Source organism: Portunus trituberculatus, chromosome 26, assembly GCF_017591435.1.
Source record: "Portunus trituberculatus isolate SZX2019 chromosome 26, ASM1759143v1, whole genome shotgun sequence".
Lineage (NCBI taxonomy): Eukaryota > Metazoa > Arthropoda > Malacostraca > Decapoda > Portunidae > Portunus > Portunus trituberculatus.
The window spans coordinates 858738-873737 of NC_059280.1; the positions used below are offsets into that span (position 1 = coordinate 858738).

The 15000-nt window shown below is 38.2% G+C and overlaps 1 protein-coding gene across 1 annotated transcript in view; it reads left to right on the forward strand.

The window, feature by feature from the left end:
* Nucleotides 1-15000, forward strand: part of LOC123509117 (1-phosphatidylinositol 4,5-bisphosphate phosphodiesterase eta-2-like) — a 36449-nt gene that overhangs the window by 19869 nt on the left and 1580 nt on the right. Inside the window, 14 exon segments of the mRNA XM_045263261.1 lie at nt 1426-1467; nt 1469-1553; nt 1890-2005; nt 2718-2878; nt 3426-3546; nt 4391-4476; nt 5802-6011; nt 7028-7126; nt 7531-7619; nt 11217-11297; nt 12643-12736; nt 13361-13540; nt 13904-14045; nt 14288-14442. Coding sequence (XP_045119196.1) covers nt 1426-1467; nt 1469-1553; nt 1890-2005; nt 2718-2878; nt 3426-3546; nt 4391-4476; nt 5802-6011; nt 7028-7126; nt 7531-7619; nt 11217-11297; nt 12643-12736; nt 13361-13540; nt 13904-14045; nt 14288-14442 — 1661 coding nt within the window.

Consider the following 15000-nt stretch of genomic DNA (forward strand, 5'->3'; position numbering starts at 1 on the left):
AAGCATCCCAGGAGTACGTGTTATTGGTCCACAGAGGCAGGACTGCGTCACCACCATCGCCTTGCCGCGTCACCGCGTCTCAGTGTGTGTGTCAGGCAAGGCACGGCCAAGGGACAACTCAGGAGAAGTCATCAAATGCCTTCCTTCACATTTTGAAAGGTCTGGGTGAGGAGGTTAAGCTTTGTTATTGGAACCCAGACCCCGCCGCCATCTTGAATCACTCATTTATCAGGTATTTCCAGCCTTATCTGTCAGTATTATAGGCCTGTCTTGCCACAACATGCAGCCGCGCCACTAAGCTTTCACATCAGCTATTGAGACACACCCGCCATGGCCAGGTTTAAGTTTGGTGAAGGTTTAAGTGAGGTAGAAGGGGGCGGCCGACTCCTCCACGGCCCCGCCGCCATCTTGGATACGCCCACCCCGGCCCGGCGGGCCCAGAATCCAGGATTATTTTCTTGAATTGTTGGAGCGTTAGTTTGGGCAGAATAGTAAGATTTGATGGTTTGTACAAGTGTTGTGTTGTGTGTGAAGTGTTTTGCGTGCGTGTGTGGGGCGCGGCATGTTGTTGTTGGCGTTGTTTTTGTGTTAAACAAGGCTGGTTTTTGGCGCCAAATTTTCCGGAGCGTCCAGGAAAATTTTGGTTTGAGGCAGTATGAAGTTGTTATTGTTTTGAAAAAATGGTTGATGTGTTTGAAAGTGTTTGTGTTTGGTGGTGAGTGGAATTAGTGGAGAGTGGAGTGGAGAGTGACGGTGTTAATGTTGCACCAATAGTTTTGTTGGCAGCCCTGTCACTCACTTGTTTGTGGCTCCAACTCACTCGAAAGTGTTGCAAAACACTGCTCACATTCTTTAAAGTGTGTTTCCTGCCTTGCAACTCAGAATGGGCGGACATTGACATTTTTCAAGGGGGGGTCAAGGTTCCAACATTTTATTTATACTTCTTTTAAAAAATGTTGAATATTACTGGTGTTTGGAATCTCTTTATATTTTTGGTATTAGTTAAAATATGTGGCAAGTCAGAATATGTGAAGCATTCTGCTCGGGCGCCGTTTTTTCAAAAGGCCTTTTTCAAAATTATTTACGTTAACGTATAAAAGCCCGCCAGACTGGGCCCGCCCAGGCCGGCCCGTGACGTCATCAGCCCGTGACGTCACCATGGCGGGAGCCTCCCACCTGCCATCCCGCCCCTTCCCTTCTCGGCTCTCTTCGTCCATATGTAACATGATTTATTGTGTTATAGTGTGTGTGTGTGTGTTTGTTGACCTGTTTTCATTGGACATAGTGATGGTGTGTGTGTGTGTTCTGTTTTTTATTGGACATATAGTGGTGTGTGTGTGTGTGTGTGTGTGTGTGTGTGTGTGTGTGTGTGTGTGTGTGTGTGTAAGTAAAAATCACCTCACCTCACCTCCCGTAACCCGACAGCTGGCTGCGTATACAGTTCCAAGATGCGGACAAGGACAACAACAAGTCTCAACTTCTCGGAGTGTTGTGCTCTGCTGCGCCAACTCAACATTAAGATGGACAAGACCCATGCCAAGAAGCTGTTTAATGTGAGAGAGAGAGAGAGAGAGAGAGAGAGAGAGAGCTTTATCATATCTCAAAATGATTATAACACCCTTCAAACTTTAGGATCGAGTGTCTTTGACTGGATGTTTTTAAGGGTTCAAGGATGTTTTCAAGATCCTAGAGTGACTTTTAGGGGTGTTTTAAGGGTGTGTTAATTTGTGGGTGTTTTTTAAGATTCTAGAGTGCCTTTTAGGGGTGTTTTAAGTGTGTTTTTTAAGGATGTGTTAACTTGAAGGTGTTTTTAAGGGTTTTTAAGGTTCAAATAGTGAATTTTTTAGGGGTTTAAGGGTGTTTTTACAGATCTCTCTCTCTCGCCACAGCAAGCCAACACCAGCAAGCAGAAGAGAGGAGGAGAACAGGTGCTGGAGGTCGACGAATTTGTGTCTTTCTATCATGCTCTTCTCAAGATGCCGGAGATTGAGAAGCTGTTTAAGAGGTGAGACAGAGACAGAGACAGAGAGAGAGACAGAGACACAGAAAGAGAGAGAGTGTGAGGGACTAAAAATGGACAGTTACTTAGGTTTAAAGAAAGATATGTGAGAGAGAGAGAGAGAGAGAGAGAGAGAGAGGTGGACTTTTATAGAGAAGGATTGATAGATTGAAAGAAGAGAGAAAAAGAAAATAGAGAGAGAGAGAGAGAGAGAATGTAAGGTAGATAGATATAGAGAAAGAGAAAAAAAAAGTGATATTTAGAAAGAAAGGAAATATTAGGGAGAGAGAGAGAATGAAAGATAGACAACTAGAGAGAAAAAATGAATGTGAGAGAGAGAGAGAGAGAGAGAGAGAGAGAGAGAGAGAATGAAAGATAGGCAACTAGAGAGAAAAAATGAATGAAAGATAGAGAGAGAGAGAGAGAGAACACTTTATTTATTTATTCATTAAAGAGAGAGAGAGAGAGAGAGAGAGAGAGACACTTTATTTATTTATTCATTAAAGAGAGAGAGAGAGAGAGAGAGAGAGAGAGAGAAACCTAACCTAACCTAACCTCACCCCACCTCACTTTCTTTAGAGAGAGAGAGAGAGAGAGAAAACAGAGAAAACCACTTATTTTATTCATTTATTTTAGAGAGAGAGAGAGAGAGACCTCCCACCTCCTCACCAACCTCCTCCCTCACTATCCTCACCTCACCTCACACCCCCCCACACAGGTACGCCAGTGAAAGGACTATGATGATGAGCGCCCAGCAGCTGCAGACCTTCCTGGCGGGGGAGCAGGGGCTGGACACACTGACGGAGGAGGACTGTAGCAAGATCATCTCCCAGTTTGAGCTTAGCAGTTTGAAGGAGAAGGGCTACATGACTCAGGATGGTACTGAAGGCTGTTTTGCAGTGTTTTGGTGGTGGTTTTGGGTGTTTTAGGGTGTTTTGTGTGTTTGAGGTGTTTTGTGGTGGTTTTGGGGTGTTTTTGTGATGTTTTGTGGTGGTTTGTGTGTTTTTGGGGTGTTTTGTGATGTTTAGGGGTCTTTTGTGGTGTTTTGTGGTGTTTAGGGGTGTTTTTGTGATGTTTAGGGTGTTTGTGGGTGTTTAGGGGTGTTTTGTGGTGTTTTTGTGGTGTTTAGGTGTGTTTTGTGGTGTTTTGAAGTGTTTTTGGAATGTTTGTGTGTTTTGTGGGTGTTTTTGTGTGTTTAGGGGTGTTTTGGGGGTTTTCGGTAGTGTTTGGGGATATTTGGAGTGTTTTAAGGGTGTTTGGGAGGATTTTAAAGGTGTTTTGGGGTGTTGTACTGGTGTTTTGAGTGGTGTTGAATATTAGGTAAGGTTTGGGGCACTTCTACTACTACTACTACTACTACTACTACTACTACTACTACTACTACTACTACTACTACTACTACTACTACTACTACTACTACCCGCAGGCTTCAACCACATGCTACTGTCGGAGATGTTTGATGTTTACACGAGCCACCACCAGCGTTCCGTGTGGCAGGACATGACCAGGCCCTTCTCTCATTACTACATCTCGTCGTCTCATAACACGTACGTCTGTCTGTCTGTCTGTGTGTGTGTGTGTGTGTGTGTGTGTGTGTGTGTGTGTGTGTGTGTGTGGGAAGGAAGTTTGGGATGTTTCGGGAGTGTGCTTGGAGTGTAGAAGTGTTTTTGTGGTGTGAGTGACTGTTTTGGGTGTTTTTGAGTTTGTTTTGGGTGTTTTTGAGTGTTTGGGGTGTGTTTGGAGTGTTTTAGGTGTGTTTGGGATGTTTTTGAGTATTCGGAGTGTGTTTGGAGTGTTTTTAGGTGTGTTTGGAGTATTTTTGAGTGTGTTTGGAGTGTTTGGGTGCATTTTAAGTGTGTTTGGAGTGTCGTAGTGTTTTGTGGTGTGTTTTGGGTGTTTTTGTGTGGTGTGAGTGGCTGTTTTGAGTGTTTTTTGGGTGTGTTTGAGTGTTTGAGTGCATTTTAAGTGTGTTTTGAGTGTAGAAGTGTCTTGTGTGGTGTGTTTTGAGTGTTTTTTAGGGAGTTTTGATTGTTTTGAGTGTGTTTTTAGGGTGTTTTAGTTGTTTTGAGTGTTTGGGTGCATTTTGAGTGTTTATGGTGTAAGTGACTGCTTTGAGTGTGTTTGAGTGTGTTTTGATAGTTTTTAAGTGATTTGGGTGTTTTTGTTGTGTTTTTAAGCATTAATAGTGTTTGTGAGTGTTTTTGTGGTGTTTTAGAGTATGTTTGGGTGTTTTAGAGTGTGTTTGGGTGTTTTAGAGTGTGTTTGGGTGTATTTTGAGTGTGTTTAGGGGTGTTTTGTTGTGTGTGCATGGTCTCAACACACTCACCGACTCTCTCTCTCTCTCTCTCTCTCTCTCTCTCTCTCTCTCTCTCTCTCTCTCTCTCTCTGCAGGTATTTGACAGGGCACCAGCTGGCAGGGGAGAGCAGTGTGGAAGGGTACATCAGTGCACTTAAGAGAGGCTGCCGGCTGCTCGAACGTAAGTGTTTTTAAGTAACCTTGTCACTTTTACATACTTAACCCCTTCAGTACTGGGACACATTTTTACCTTGAGATTTGTGTACCATTAGACCATTTTATTGACATAGGAAGGGTGTATGGAGGGCAGAAGATTAATGGCCACAGTCTTCACTATTTTAACCCCTTCAGTACTGGGACACATTTTTACCTTGAGATTTGTGTACCATTAGACCATTTTATTGACATTAGGAAGGGTGTATGGAGGGCAGAAGATTAATGGCCACAGTCTTCACTATTTTAACCCCTTCAGTACTGGGACACATTTTTACCTTGAGATTTGTGTACCATTAGACCATTTTATTGACATTAGGAAGGGTGTATGGAGGGCAGAAGATTAATGGCCACAGTCTTCACTATTTTAACCCCTTCAGTACTGGGACACATTTTTACCTTGAGATTTGTGTACCATTAGACCATTTTATTGACATTAGGAAGGGTGTATGGAGGGCAGAAGATTAATGGCCACAGTCTTCACTATTTTAACCCCTTCAGTACTGGGACACATTTTTACCTTGAGATTTGTGTACCATTAGACCATTTTATTGACATTAGGAAGGGTGTATGGAGGGCAGAAGATTAATGGCCACAGTCTTCACTATTTTAACCCCTTCAGTACTGGGACACATTTTTACCTTGAGATTTGTGTACCATTAGACCATTTTATTGACATTAGGAAGGGTGTATGGAGGGCAGAAGATTAATGGCCACAGTCTTCACTATTTTAACCCCTTCAGTACTGGGACACATTTTTACCTTGAGATTTGTGTACCATTAGACCATTTTATTGACATTAGGAAGGGTGTATGGAGGGCAGAAGATTAATGGCCACAGTCTTCACTATTTTAACCCCTTCAGTACTGGGACACATTTTTACCTTGAGATTTGTGTACCATTAGACCATTTTATTGACATTAGGAAGGGTGTATGGAGGGCAGAAGATTAATGGCCACAGTCTTCACTATTTTAACCCCTTCAGTACTGGGACACATTTTTACCTTGAGATTTGTGTACCATTAGACCATTTTATTGACATTAGGAAGGGTGTATGGAGGGCAGAAGATTAATGGCCACAGTCTTCACTATTTTAACCCCTTCAGTACTGGGACACATTTTTACCTTGAGATTTGTGTACCATTAGACCATTTATTGACCTTATTGACATGAGGAGCTGGGTTCATGAGTGTTTTTACTATATATAAAGCAGAAATCATTATTATTCTATCAATACAACCATCAAACTAACCTAACCTAACCCATCTGCCCCCCCCTGCCCCCCCCTAACAGTGGACGTATGGGATGGCGACGAAGGGGAGCCTATTATTTACCACGGACACACTCTGACCTCCAAGATAACACTCCTCGATGTTTTGAGGGACGGAGTGAAGGCATATGCGTTTGAAGCCTCACCTTATCCTGTTATCCTGTCCATCGAGAATCACCTCTCCCTGGACCAGCAGAGGGTCATGGTCCAGCAGATGGAGGAAATACTAGGAGGTGAGAGACAGAGTGTGTGTGTTAAATGCAAATATTAAGGGAAGATGGAATTTTTAAGACAGTTTGGTAAGTTTTAAGGGTATATTAAGACAGTTTAGCAGGTTTTAGGGCATTTGAAGACAGTTTGCCAGGTTTTTAGGACATTTGAAGACAGTTTGGCAGGTTTTTAGGGCATTTTAAGACAGTTAGGCAAGTTTTAAGGGTATATTAAGACAGTTTAGCAGGTTTTTAGGGCATTTTAAGACAGTTTGGCAGGTTTTTAGGGCATTTTAAGACAGTTTGGCAAGTTTTAGGGCATTTTAAGGATAGTCAGGGCATTTTAGAGTTTAGCAAGTTTTGAGGGCATTTAAAGACAGTTAGGCAAGATTTTGGGGCATTTTAAGACAGTTTGGCAGGTTTTAGGATACCATTTAAGACAGTTTGGCTGGTTTTTTTAGGATATTTTAAGACCATTTAGGATAGTTTGGCAGGTTTTCAGGGCATTTTTAGAGTTTAGCAAGTTTTGAGGGCATTTAAAGACAGTTAGGCAAGATTTTGGGGCATTTTAAGAGTTTGGCAGGTTTTTAGGGCATATTAAGACAGTTTGGCTGGTTTTTAGGCCACTTTAGGATAGTTTGGCAGGTTTTCAGGGCATTTTTAGAGTTTAGCAAGTTTTGAGGGCATTTAAAGACAGTTAGGCAAGATTTTGGGGCATTTTAAGACAGTTTGGCAGGTTTTTAGGCCATTTTAAGACAGTTTGGCTGGTTTTTAGGCCATTTTAGGATAGTTTGGCAGGTTTTCAGGGCATTTTTAGAGTTTAGCAAGTTTTGAGGGCATTTAAAGACAGTTAGGCAAGTTTTGGGGGCATTTTAAGACAGTTTGGCAAGTTTTGAGGGTATTTTAAGACAGTTTGGCTGGTTTTTAGGCCATTTGAAGATAGTTTGGCAGGTTTTTAGGGCATTTTAAGATAGTCTGGCATGTAACTTTATAAATATGTATATAACTGAATGTATATAACTATGTCCTTTTATCAACAGACATGCTCCTAACTGAACCAGCCTCGCGGGACATGGTGGCCCTACCTTCCCCTGAGGACCTGAAACACAAGATTATCGTCAGGGCTAAGAAACCACAGGGTGAGAGAGAGAGAGAGAGAGAGAGAGAGAGAGAGAGAGAGAGAGCACCCCTATCATTACTACTATTCTGAAGTTTGTGAATATTAAGACTAACACAAATAGAGAGAGAGAGAGAGAGAGAGAAACTAAAAAAAAAATAGCAAAATATACAAAACAAAACAACCCAGACTTAACCTCTCCCTCTCTCTCTCTCTCTCTCTCTCTCTCTCTCTCTCACCTCACATTTCAACCCACACTTAACCTAACCTCTCCCTCTCCTCTCTCTCTCTCTCAACCCACACCCTCTCTCTCTCTCCCCCACACACACACACACACACACACACACACACACACACACATTTCAACCCACACCTAACCTCTCTCCCTCTCTCTCTCTCCCTCCCCCCCCCACCACACACCCTTAGGGACGGATGTGGAGTCGGATGATGAGGAGGATGACCAGGATGCCATCGACTACATTGACAGTGACGACGGTGCTTCACAGTCCAAGAAAGTGAGTATCTGGCAACCCCCTTCACCCCACCCCCCCTTCCTTCACTGTCACTGTCACTCACTGCCCATTTTCTGTTTATATTGTTTTATTTATTTGTTTATTTATTTTTTTTTTTAAGAGAGTATTTGGCAACCTTTCTGATATCACTGACCCGTTTTCTGTGAATCTTAATCTTGTTTTATTGTATTGAATTTTTATTTATTTATTTATTTCAGTTTTTCCAATATTTTTCTTTTTTCCCCTCCATATATCTTTCACAAACTGATTTCTATTATTATTTCATTCATTCATTCATTCATCTATTTTTTCCCATTATTTTCCATCCTGTTAATGAAATAATACTAATTTCTTCTCCGTTTCCTCTCTTTGGATGTTTTACGAGGTGATCCGTCGTGAATATGAGGTAACATCAAACACGCTCACTTTTACAATACTCTTCAGTGTACAATACTTCTTAGAGCCGCTACGATGCTTCTCAAGTATTTACAATAGTTTTCAGTTCCTGTGTTGCCGCCTTGATGATGTACGATAATTACCAGGTTTGTACGATAGTTTTTTTTGAGATTCTGCAGTATTTTTGATGATGTACGATAATTTAAAGGTTTGTACGATCGTTTTTTTGAGATTTTGTGGTATTTTTGGTGATGTATGATAGTTTTTTTGAGATTCTGCAGTATTTTTGATGATGTACGATAATTTAAAGGTTTGTACAAGTACAATAATTCTCTGAGGTGGTACGATAGTTTTTGAGTCGATGTGACAGATGTACAATAATTCCTGAGCTCTTAAATATAGTTTCCGAATATTTTTGATCCTTTTAACACAAGTACAGTTATTCTGAGATGGTACGATAGTTTTTGAGTCTCAGTGTGACAGATGTACAATAATTCCCAGGCTTTTGAGATACGTTGTCTTATTTTTCTAACAAGTACAATAATTCTTTGAGATGGTACGATAGTTTTTGAGTCTCGGTGTGACAGATGTACAATAATTCCCAGGCTTTTAAGATACGTTGTCTTATTTTTCTAACAAGTACAATAATTCTGAGATGGTACGATAGTTTTTTGAGTCTCGATGTGACAGATGTACAATAATTCCCAGGCTTTTAAGATACGTTGTCTTATTTTTCTAACAAGTACAATAATTCTCTGAGATGGTACGATAGTTTTTTGAGTCTTAGTGTGACAGATGTACAATAATTCCCAAGTTAATAGGATAAGTTCTAAGTTCTTGGTGTGACAGATGTACAATAATTCCCAAGTTAATAGGATAATTTCTAAGTCTGCCTCTCCTTTTACCCTATGTGGCCGGGCCGGGTCGGGTCGGGTCGGGCAGGATGGTTCTTTGCTGGGGCTGCCCGGGGGTGTGTGTCTGCCGGGACTTTGTGTAGAGGTTGATGGAATATTCAGGGTAAATTTTGGAATGCTTACTTGGTCCATGCACCTTTCAAATTTGTCACTTTGGCTTGTATTTAGTGATCATTTATTTCATATTTTTATTATTTCCTATTTTTATTTACTAGTTCTTTTCAATTCTATATATTTTTTTTTTTTTATCGTTGGAGAAAATATTATGGAATGGAGTTTAAATGTGAATGCTTACTTGGTCCATGCATCTTTCAAATTTGCCACATTTTGCTTATTTTTATTCATTTATTTATTATTATTCTATTTATTTTTATTCATTTATTTATTATTATTCTATTTATTTTTATTAGTGATGGAATATTCACGGTAAACATTGGAATGCCTACTTGGTCTATGCATCTTTCAAATTTGCCACTTTTGCGTATATTTATTTATTTATTTATTATTATTATTCTATATATGTTTTATTTATTTATTTTTTCACATATTTATTTTTTGTATTTGTTTTTATCATTGGAGAAAGTTTTAATCTGGTTCCATGTTTGAATTTGAATGCTCACTTGGTCCATGCATCTTTCAAATTTGTCACTTTTTGCTTGTATATATTTATTTATTTATTATTATTATTCTATATATGTTTTATTTATTTCATTTATTTTTTGTGTTTTATCATTGGAGAAAGTTTTAATCTGGTTCCATGTTTGAATTAGAATGCTCACTTAGTCCATGCATCTTTCATATTTGTCACTTTTTTCCTTATTTTTCTTAATTATTTCCCTATTTTTATTTGAGTGGCTGATTCAAATATTACAGAGTGAAAAAATTTGCATAACTGATGAAATGTTTACAATTCTCAAAATCCCAGAATGACTGAAAAGCTTTAAATGGTTCAAATATTGTTGGAACATTTGGTGCCATGATGCAGACTGAAGGCGGAACATTCTAACATTATTAAACGCTTTTATTTTCATTCATTATTTAGAACTGGCACCATTTCCACAATTTGAGCTAAAAATGTAAAAAAAATATATATAGTGGTAGTTTATATATTATTTTTTTAATGGCTATAATTGGCAGAGGAAATTAGTGAAGACTGTTGTTTTTACCAGTGGATGAAATATTATTATGCTTTTAAGGGCTTTTATATTTCAATGGTTGCTTAGTATATGCATCTTTCAAATTTGTCATTCTTGCTTTTATTATTATTATTATTATTATTATTGTTATTGTTGTTATGAATTTATTTATTTATATATTTTTCAATTTTTTTTTTTTTTTATCTTTGGAGAAAATTTTATTATTATTGATGGTTTAAATTTGTCATTCTTGCTTTTTTTTATTATTATTATTATTATTATTATTATCTAATTTTATTTATTTATTTTTCTATTGTTTTTTTTTATCTTTGAAGAAAATTTTATTATTATTGATGGTTTAAATTTGAATGGTTTTTTTTTTTTAGACCATCCATCCATTCAAATTTGTTAACCTTCCTTATTTTTGCATTCATTCATTTATTTATTTATTTATTATTATTTATATATTTTTTTCGATATATTTGTCTTTGCAGAAAATAATATTAGTTCAGCATTTGAAATTAGAATGTTACTTGGTCCATACATCTTTCAAATTTACCACTTTTACTAATTATATGTATTTATTTATTTTCTTTTTCTTTTTAAACATTTAATTTGTTTTTAAAAGTTGCAGAAATTTGCCGTTTGGGATAAAAAGGAGAATATTTTGATTTATTTATTTTTTATTTATTTTTTTTTTGTCTATGCATCTCAAATTTATGACGCTAATTTTTTTTTTATCATTATTATTATTATTATTATTATTATTATTTGTTATATATTTCTATCTTTGCAGAAAATAATAATACTTGGTCCATACATCTTTCAAATTTACCACTTTTTAAATATAAGCTTGTATTTCTTATTTAGTTAATAGTTTATTTATGCATACAAGAAAAAAAAATAGCCTTAATTATTTTTCCATTTAAATATAAGCTTGTATTTTTTATTTAAGCTTTTTTTTTTACGCATAGAAAAAAAACCGGTTAATTTTTTTTTCGTCTTTTTAAAATTTCCAAATCTACAAAAATTTATCTCTGTTTTATTTCCTGAGTCTCACCCTATTTTATTATCTCTCTCTCTCTCTCTCTCTCTCTCTCTCTCTCTCTCTCTCTCTCTCTCTCTCTCTCTCTCTCTCTCTCTCTCTCTCTCAGGTTCGCTCTCTGTACCGGAGCTTCAGAAACTCCATCAGATCTAGACAAAATTCTCTCCGCAAATATACTGTTCAGGAGCAGGTAGAGAGAGAGGGAGTGTGTCTGTGTGTACGTGTGTCTGTGTCTGTCTGTCTGTGTGTCTGTGTGTATTTATTTATTTATTTATATGTAGTTTAGTTTTTTATTTGATTTATTATATTGCATTTTTTTTTTAGTTATTTATTTGACTTCCATTTTATTTTTTTTTTTTTCTCCAATTTTTTTCTTTCGAGAATATTCACTAATTTATTTATTTATTTATCTATTTTTATTCGTGTATCTTGTAATTATTTTATCCTTTCATGTTTTTTTCCTCTATTTATTCATTTATTTTATTCCCCGATACGTAATAGTGTTGAGTTTGAGTGGTGGCTTGTGATTGGCTGGCTGGCTGGCTGGCATGTGAGCCGCGCCGCCCCATTGGCTGAGACTCGGGGTGTGCACCTTTACAATTCAGGCTTTCCTTTACCGGAGAATTAATAGAATAAATAAATGAAATAATAGTAATGTCAAGATAAATGAAATAATAGTAAAGATAAATAAAAAAAATAATAGTAATGACACGATAAATAATAAATAATAGTAACGGCAAGATAAATAATAAATAATAGTAATGGCACGATAAATCAAAGAAATAATAGTAATGTCAATATAATAAATGAAATAATAATAGAAATAGAAATAAATTATGCGTTTTTTAGCCTAAATAAATAAAAAAAATGAATTAATGAAGTAATAATAGAAAAATATTAATAAAAAAATAGATAATAATAATGAAAGGAAAATATTAAAGTGTGTTTGTTGTGGTATTTTTATTAACGTTTGATTAATAACTGTTAGTGTGTGTGGCATTTATTTATTCATGAAAAAAAGAGATAGAAAAATGTATCTCTCTCTCTCTCTCTCTCTCTCTCTCTCTCTCTAACCTAACCTAACCTATTTTGACCCAACCTAACCTAACCTAACCTAACCCTTTCCCCTTCCCAATTCCCTTCTCCTTCCTCTCTGCATAACTTAACCCAACCTAACCTAACCTAATCTAACCTAACCTAACCTGACCTAATTTGACCCAACCCAATCTAACCTAACCTAATTTGACCTGACCTAACCTAACCTGACCCAACCTAACTTGACCTAACCTAACCTAACCTAATTTGACCCAACTTAACCTAATCTGACCTAACCTAACCTAATTTGACCCAGCCTAACCTACTGTGACCTAACCTAACCTAACCTAACCTAATCTAACCTAACCTGACCCAACCTAACTTGACCTAACCTAACCTAACCTAATTTGACCCAACTTAACCTAATCTGACATGACCTGACCTAACCTAATTTGACCCAGCCTAACCTACTGTGACCTAACTTGACCTCCCTGCCACAGAAGCCCCACAAGCCCATGGCGCCGGAGTTGACCCGAGTCGTGAACGTCCTGGAGGGCAAAAAATTCACATCGTTCCAGGATGCGTTTGAATCCTGTAAGTGACGTGTTTGGTTGTTTGTTTGTGTTTGTTTGTGTTTGTTTTATTGATTGATTTATTGTTTTTTCATGTTTTATCTATTTGTTTTTTTTTCATTTTTTTTTGTCCGTGTTTGTGTTTGTTTGTGTTTTATTGATTGATTTATTATTTTTTCATGTTTTATCTATTTATTTGTTTTTTTTTTTTTTCATTTTTTGTCCTTGTTTGTTTGTTTGTGTTTGTGTTTGTTTGTTTTATTGATTGATTTATTATTTTTTCATGTTTTTATCTATTTATTTGTTTTTATATTCATTTTTTGTCATTGTTTGTGTTTGTGTTTTATTTTATTCCTTCAAATTCTGTGACGAGAGACGAGTGTTTGGTTCCTTTGGTGGTTTTTTTTATATATTTTATTTTTTTTTTTATTTATTTTTCATCTTTATTTAATTTTTTTGTGCAATATTGATTTGTATTTTTATTATTATTTTCCTTCAGCCCTTTACAGTCTCTCTCTCTCTCTCTCTCTCTCTCTCTCTCTCTCTCTCTCTCTCTCTCTCTCTCTCTCTCTCTCTCCCTCCCTCCCTCCCTAACCTAACCTAACCTAATTTAATCTCCCCTCCCCCCTCTCTCCCTCCCCCCCAGACAAGTGCGTCCACACCCCCTCGATCGGGGAGACCAAAGCAAAGGGTCTGTTTGAGTCGACCCCAGACCAGTTTATGAACTTCACCGAGAGGCACGTCACTAAAGTTTACCCGCTCGGCACCAGGACGGACTCTTCAAACCTCAAGCCTTACCCGTTCTGGAGTGTTGGCTGCCAGATTGGTGAGGTTTTTGGGGGTTTTGGGGTGTTTTGGGGTTTTCAGGGTTTTTTTTTGTGGTTTTTGATGTGTGTTGTGGGGTTTTGGGGTTTTTGGTGTGTTTTGGGGAATTTTACTGTGTTTCTGGGGTGTTTTGGGTGTGTTTTGGGGTGTTTTGGGTGTGTTTTTGTGGGGTTTTGTGTGTTTTTTTGGGGTGTTTTTGGATATATGTTTGTGGATGTGTGTGTGTGTGTGTGTGTGTGTGTGTGTGGGGCAGTGTTTCAAGGTGTGTTCTCTCTCTCTCTCTCTCTCTCTCTCTCTCTCTCTCTCTCTCTCTCTCTCTCTCTCTCTCTCTCTCTCCCCTTCTCACACTCTCTCTCTCCCACAGTGGCACTCAACATGCAGACAGAAGACAAGGCAAATTTCTACAACAATGGTCTATTTAGAAGCAATGGTAACTGTGGCTATGTCCTCAAGCCACCCATACTGCTCAGGGAGGAGCCTTACAACCCCCTGGAGGCTGCCGAGAGGTGTGTAGGGGGCGGGGCTGGGGGGTGACTCGCGTACGTGTGTGTGTGTGTGTGTGTTGAGAGAGAAACATTATTATTATTTTTGTTAATTTCTCTCTCTCCTCTTCCTTCCTTCCTTCCCTTATCCTTTCTCTCTCTCTCCCTCTCTCTCTCTCTCTCTCTCTCTCTCTCTCTCTCTCTCTCTCTCTCTCTCTCTCTCTCTCTCTCCACTCTCCTGCCCCAACCCTCCCCTCTACCCCCAGAGCTGGCAAGGTGGTGAGGGTGGTGGTACTGAGCGGGCAGCACCTCCCGGACAGCGCTAAGAAGGGTGACATCGTTGACCCGTACGTGCAGCTGAAGGTCAGAGGTCACCCCATCGACCACCAGAAGCAGAGAACTAAAGTTGTCAAGAATAATGGTGAGAGAGAGAGAGAGAGTCATGACAACACCAAAAACACCCACAGAACACCAAAACACCTGAAAACACTCCAAAACACCTCAAAACACCCCATATATTACAAAAACACTTTAAAACATCCAAAAACACCCACAAAACACACCAAAACTTTCCCAAGACACCCAAAACACCCTCAAACACTCCAAAAACACTTCAAAACACCCCAAATATATTCCAGAAACACTTCAAAACACCCACAGAACACCAAAACACCTGAACACACCCACAAAACACACCAAAACTTTCCCAAGACACCCAAAACACACTCAAACACTCCAAAAACACCTCAAAACACCCTTAATATACTCTAAAAACACCCACAGAACAACAAAACACCTGAACACACCCACAAAACACACCAAAACTCCCAAAACACCCTCAAACACCTCATAACACCCCAAATATAATCCAAAAACACTCCAAAACACCCCAAATATACTCCAAAAACACACCAAAACACCTGAAAACACCCAAAAATACCCACAGAACACTAAAAAACACCTCAAAACACCCCAAATA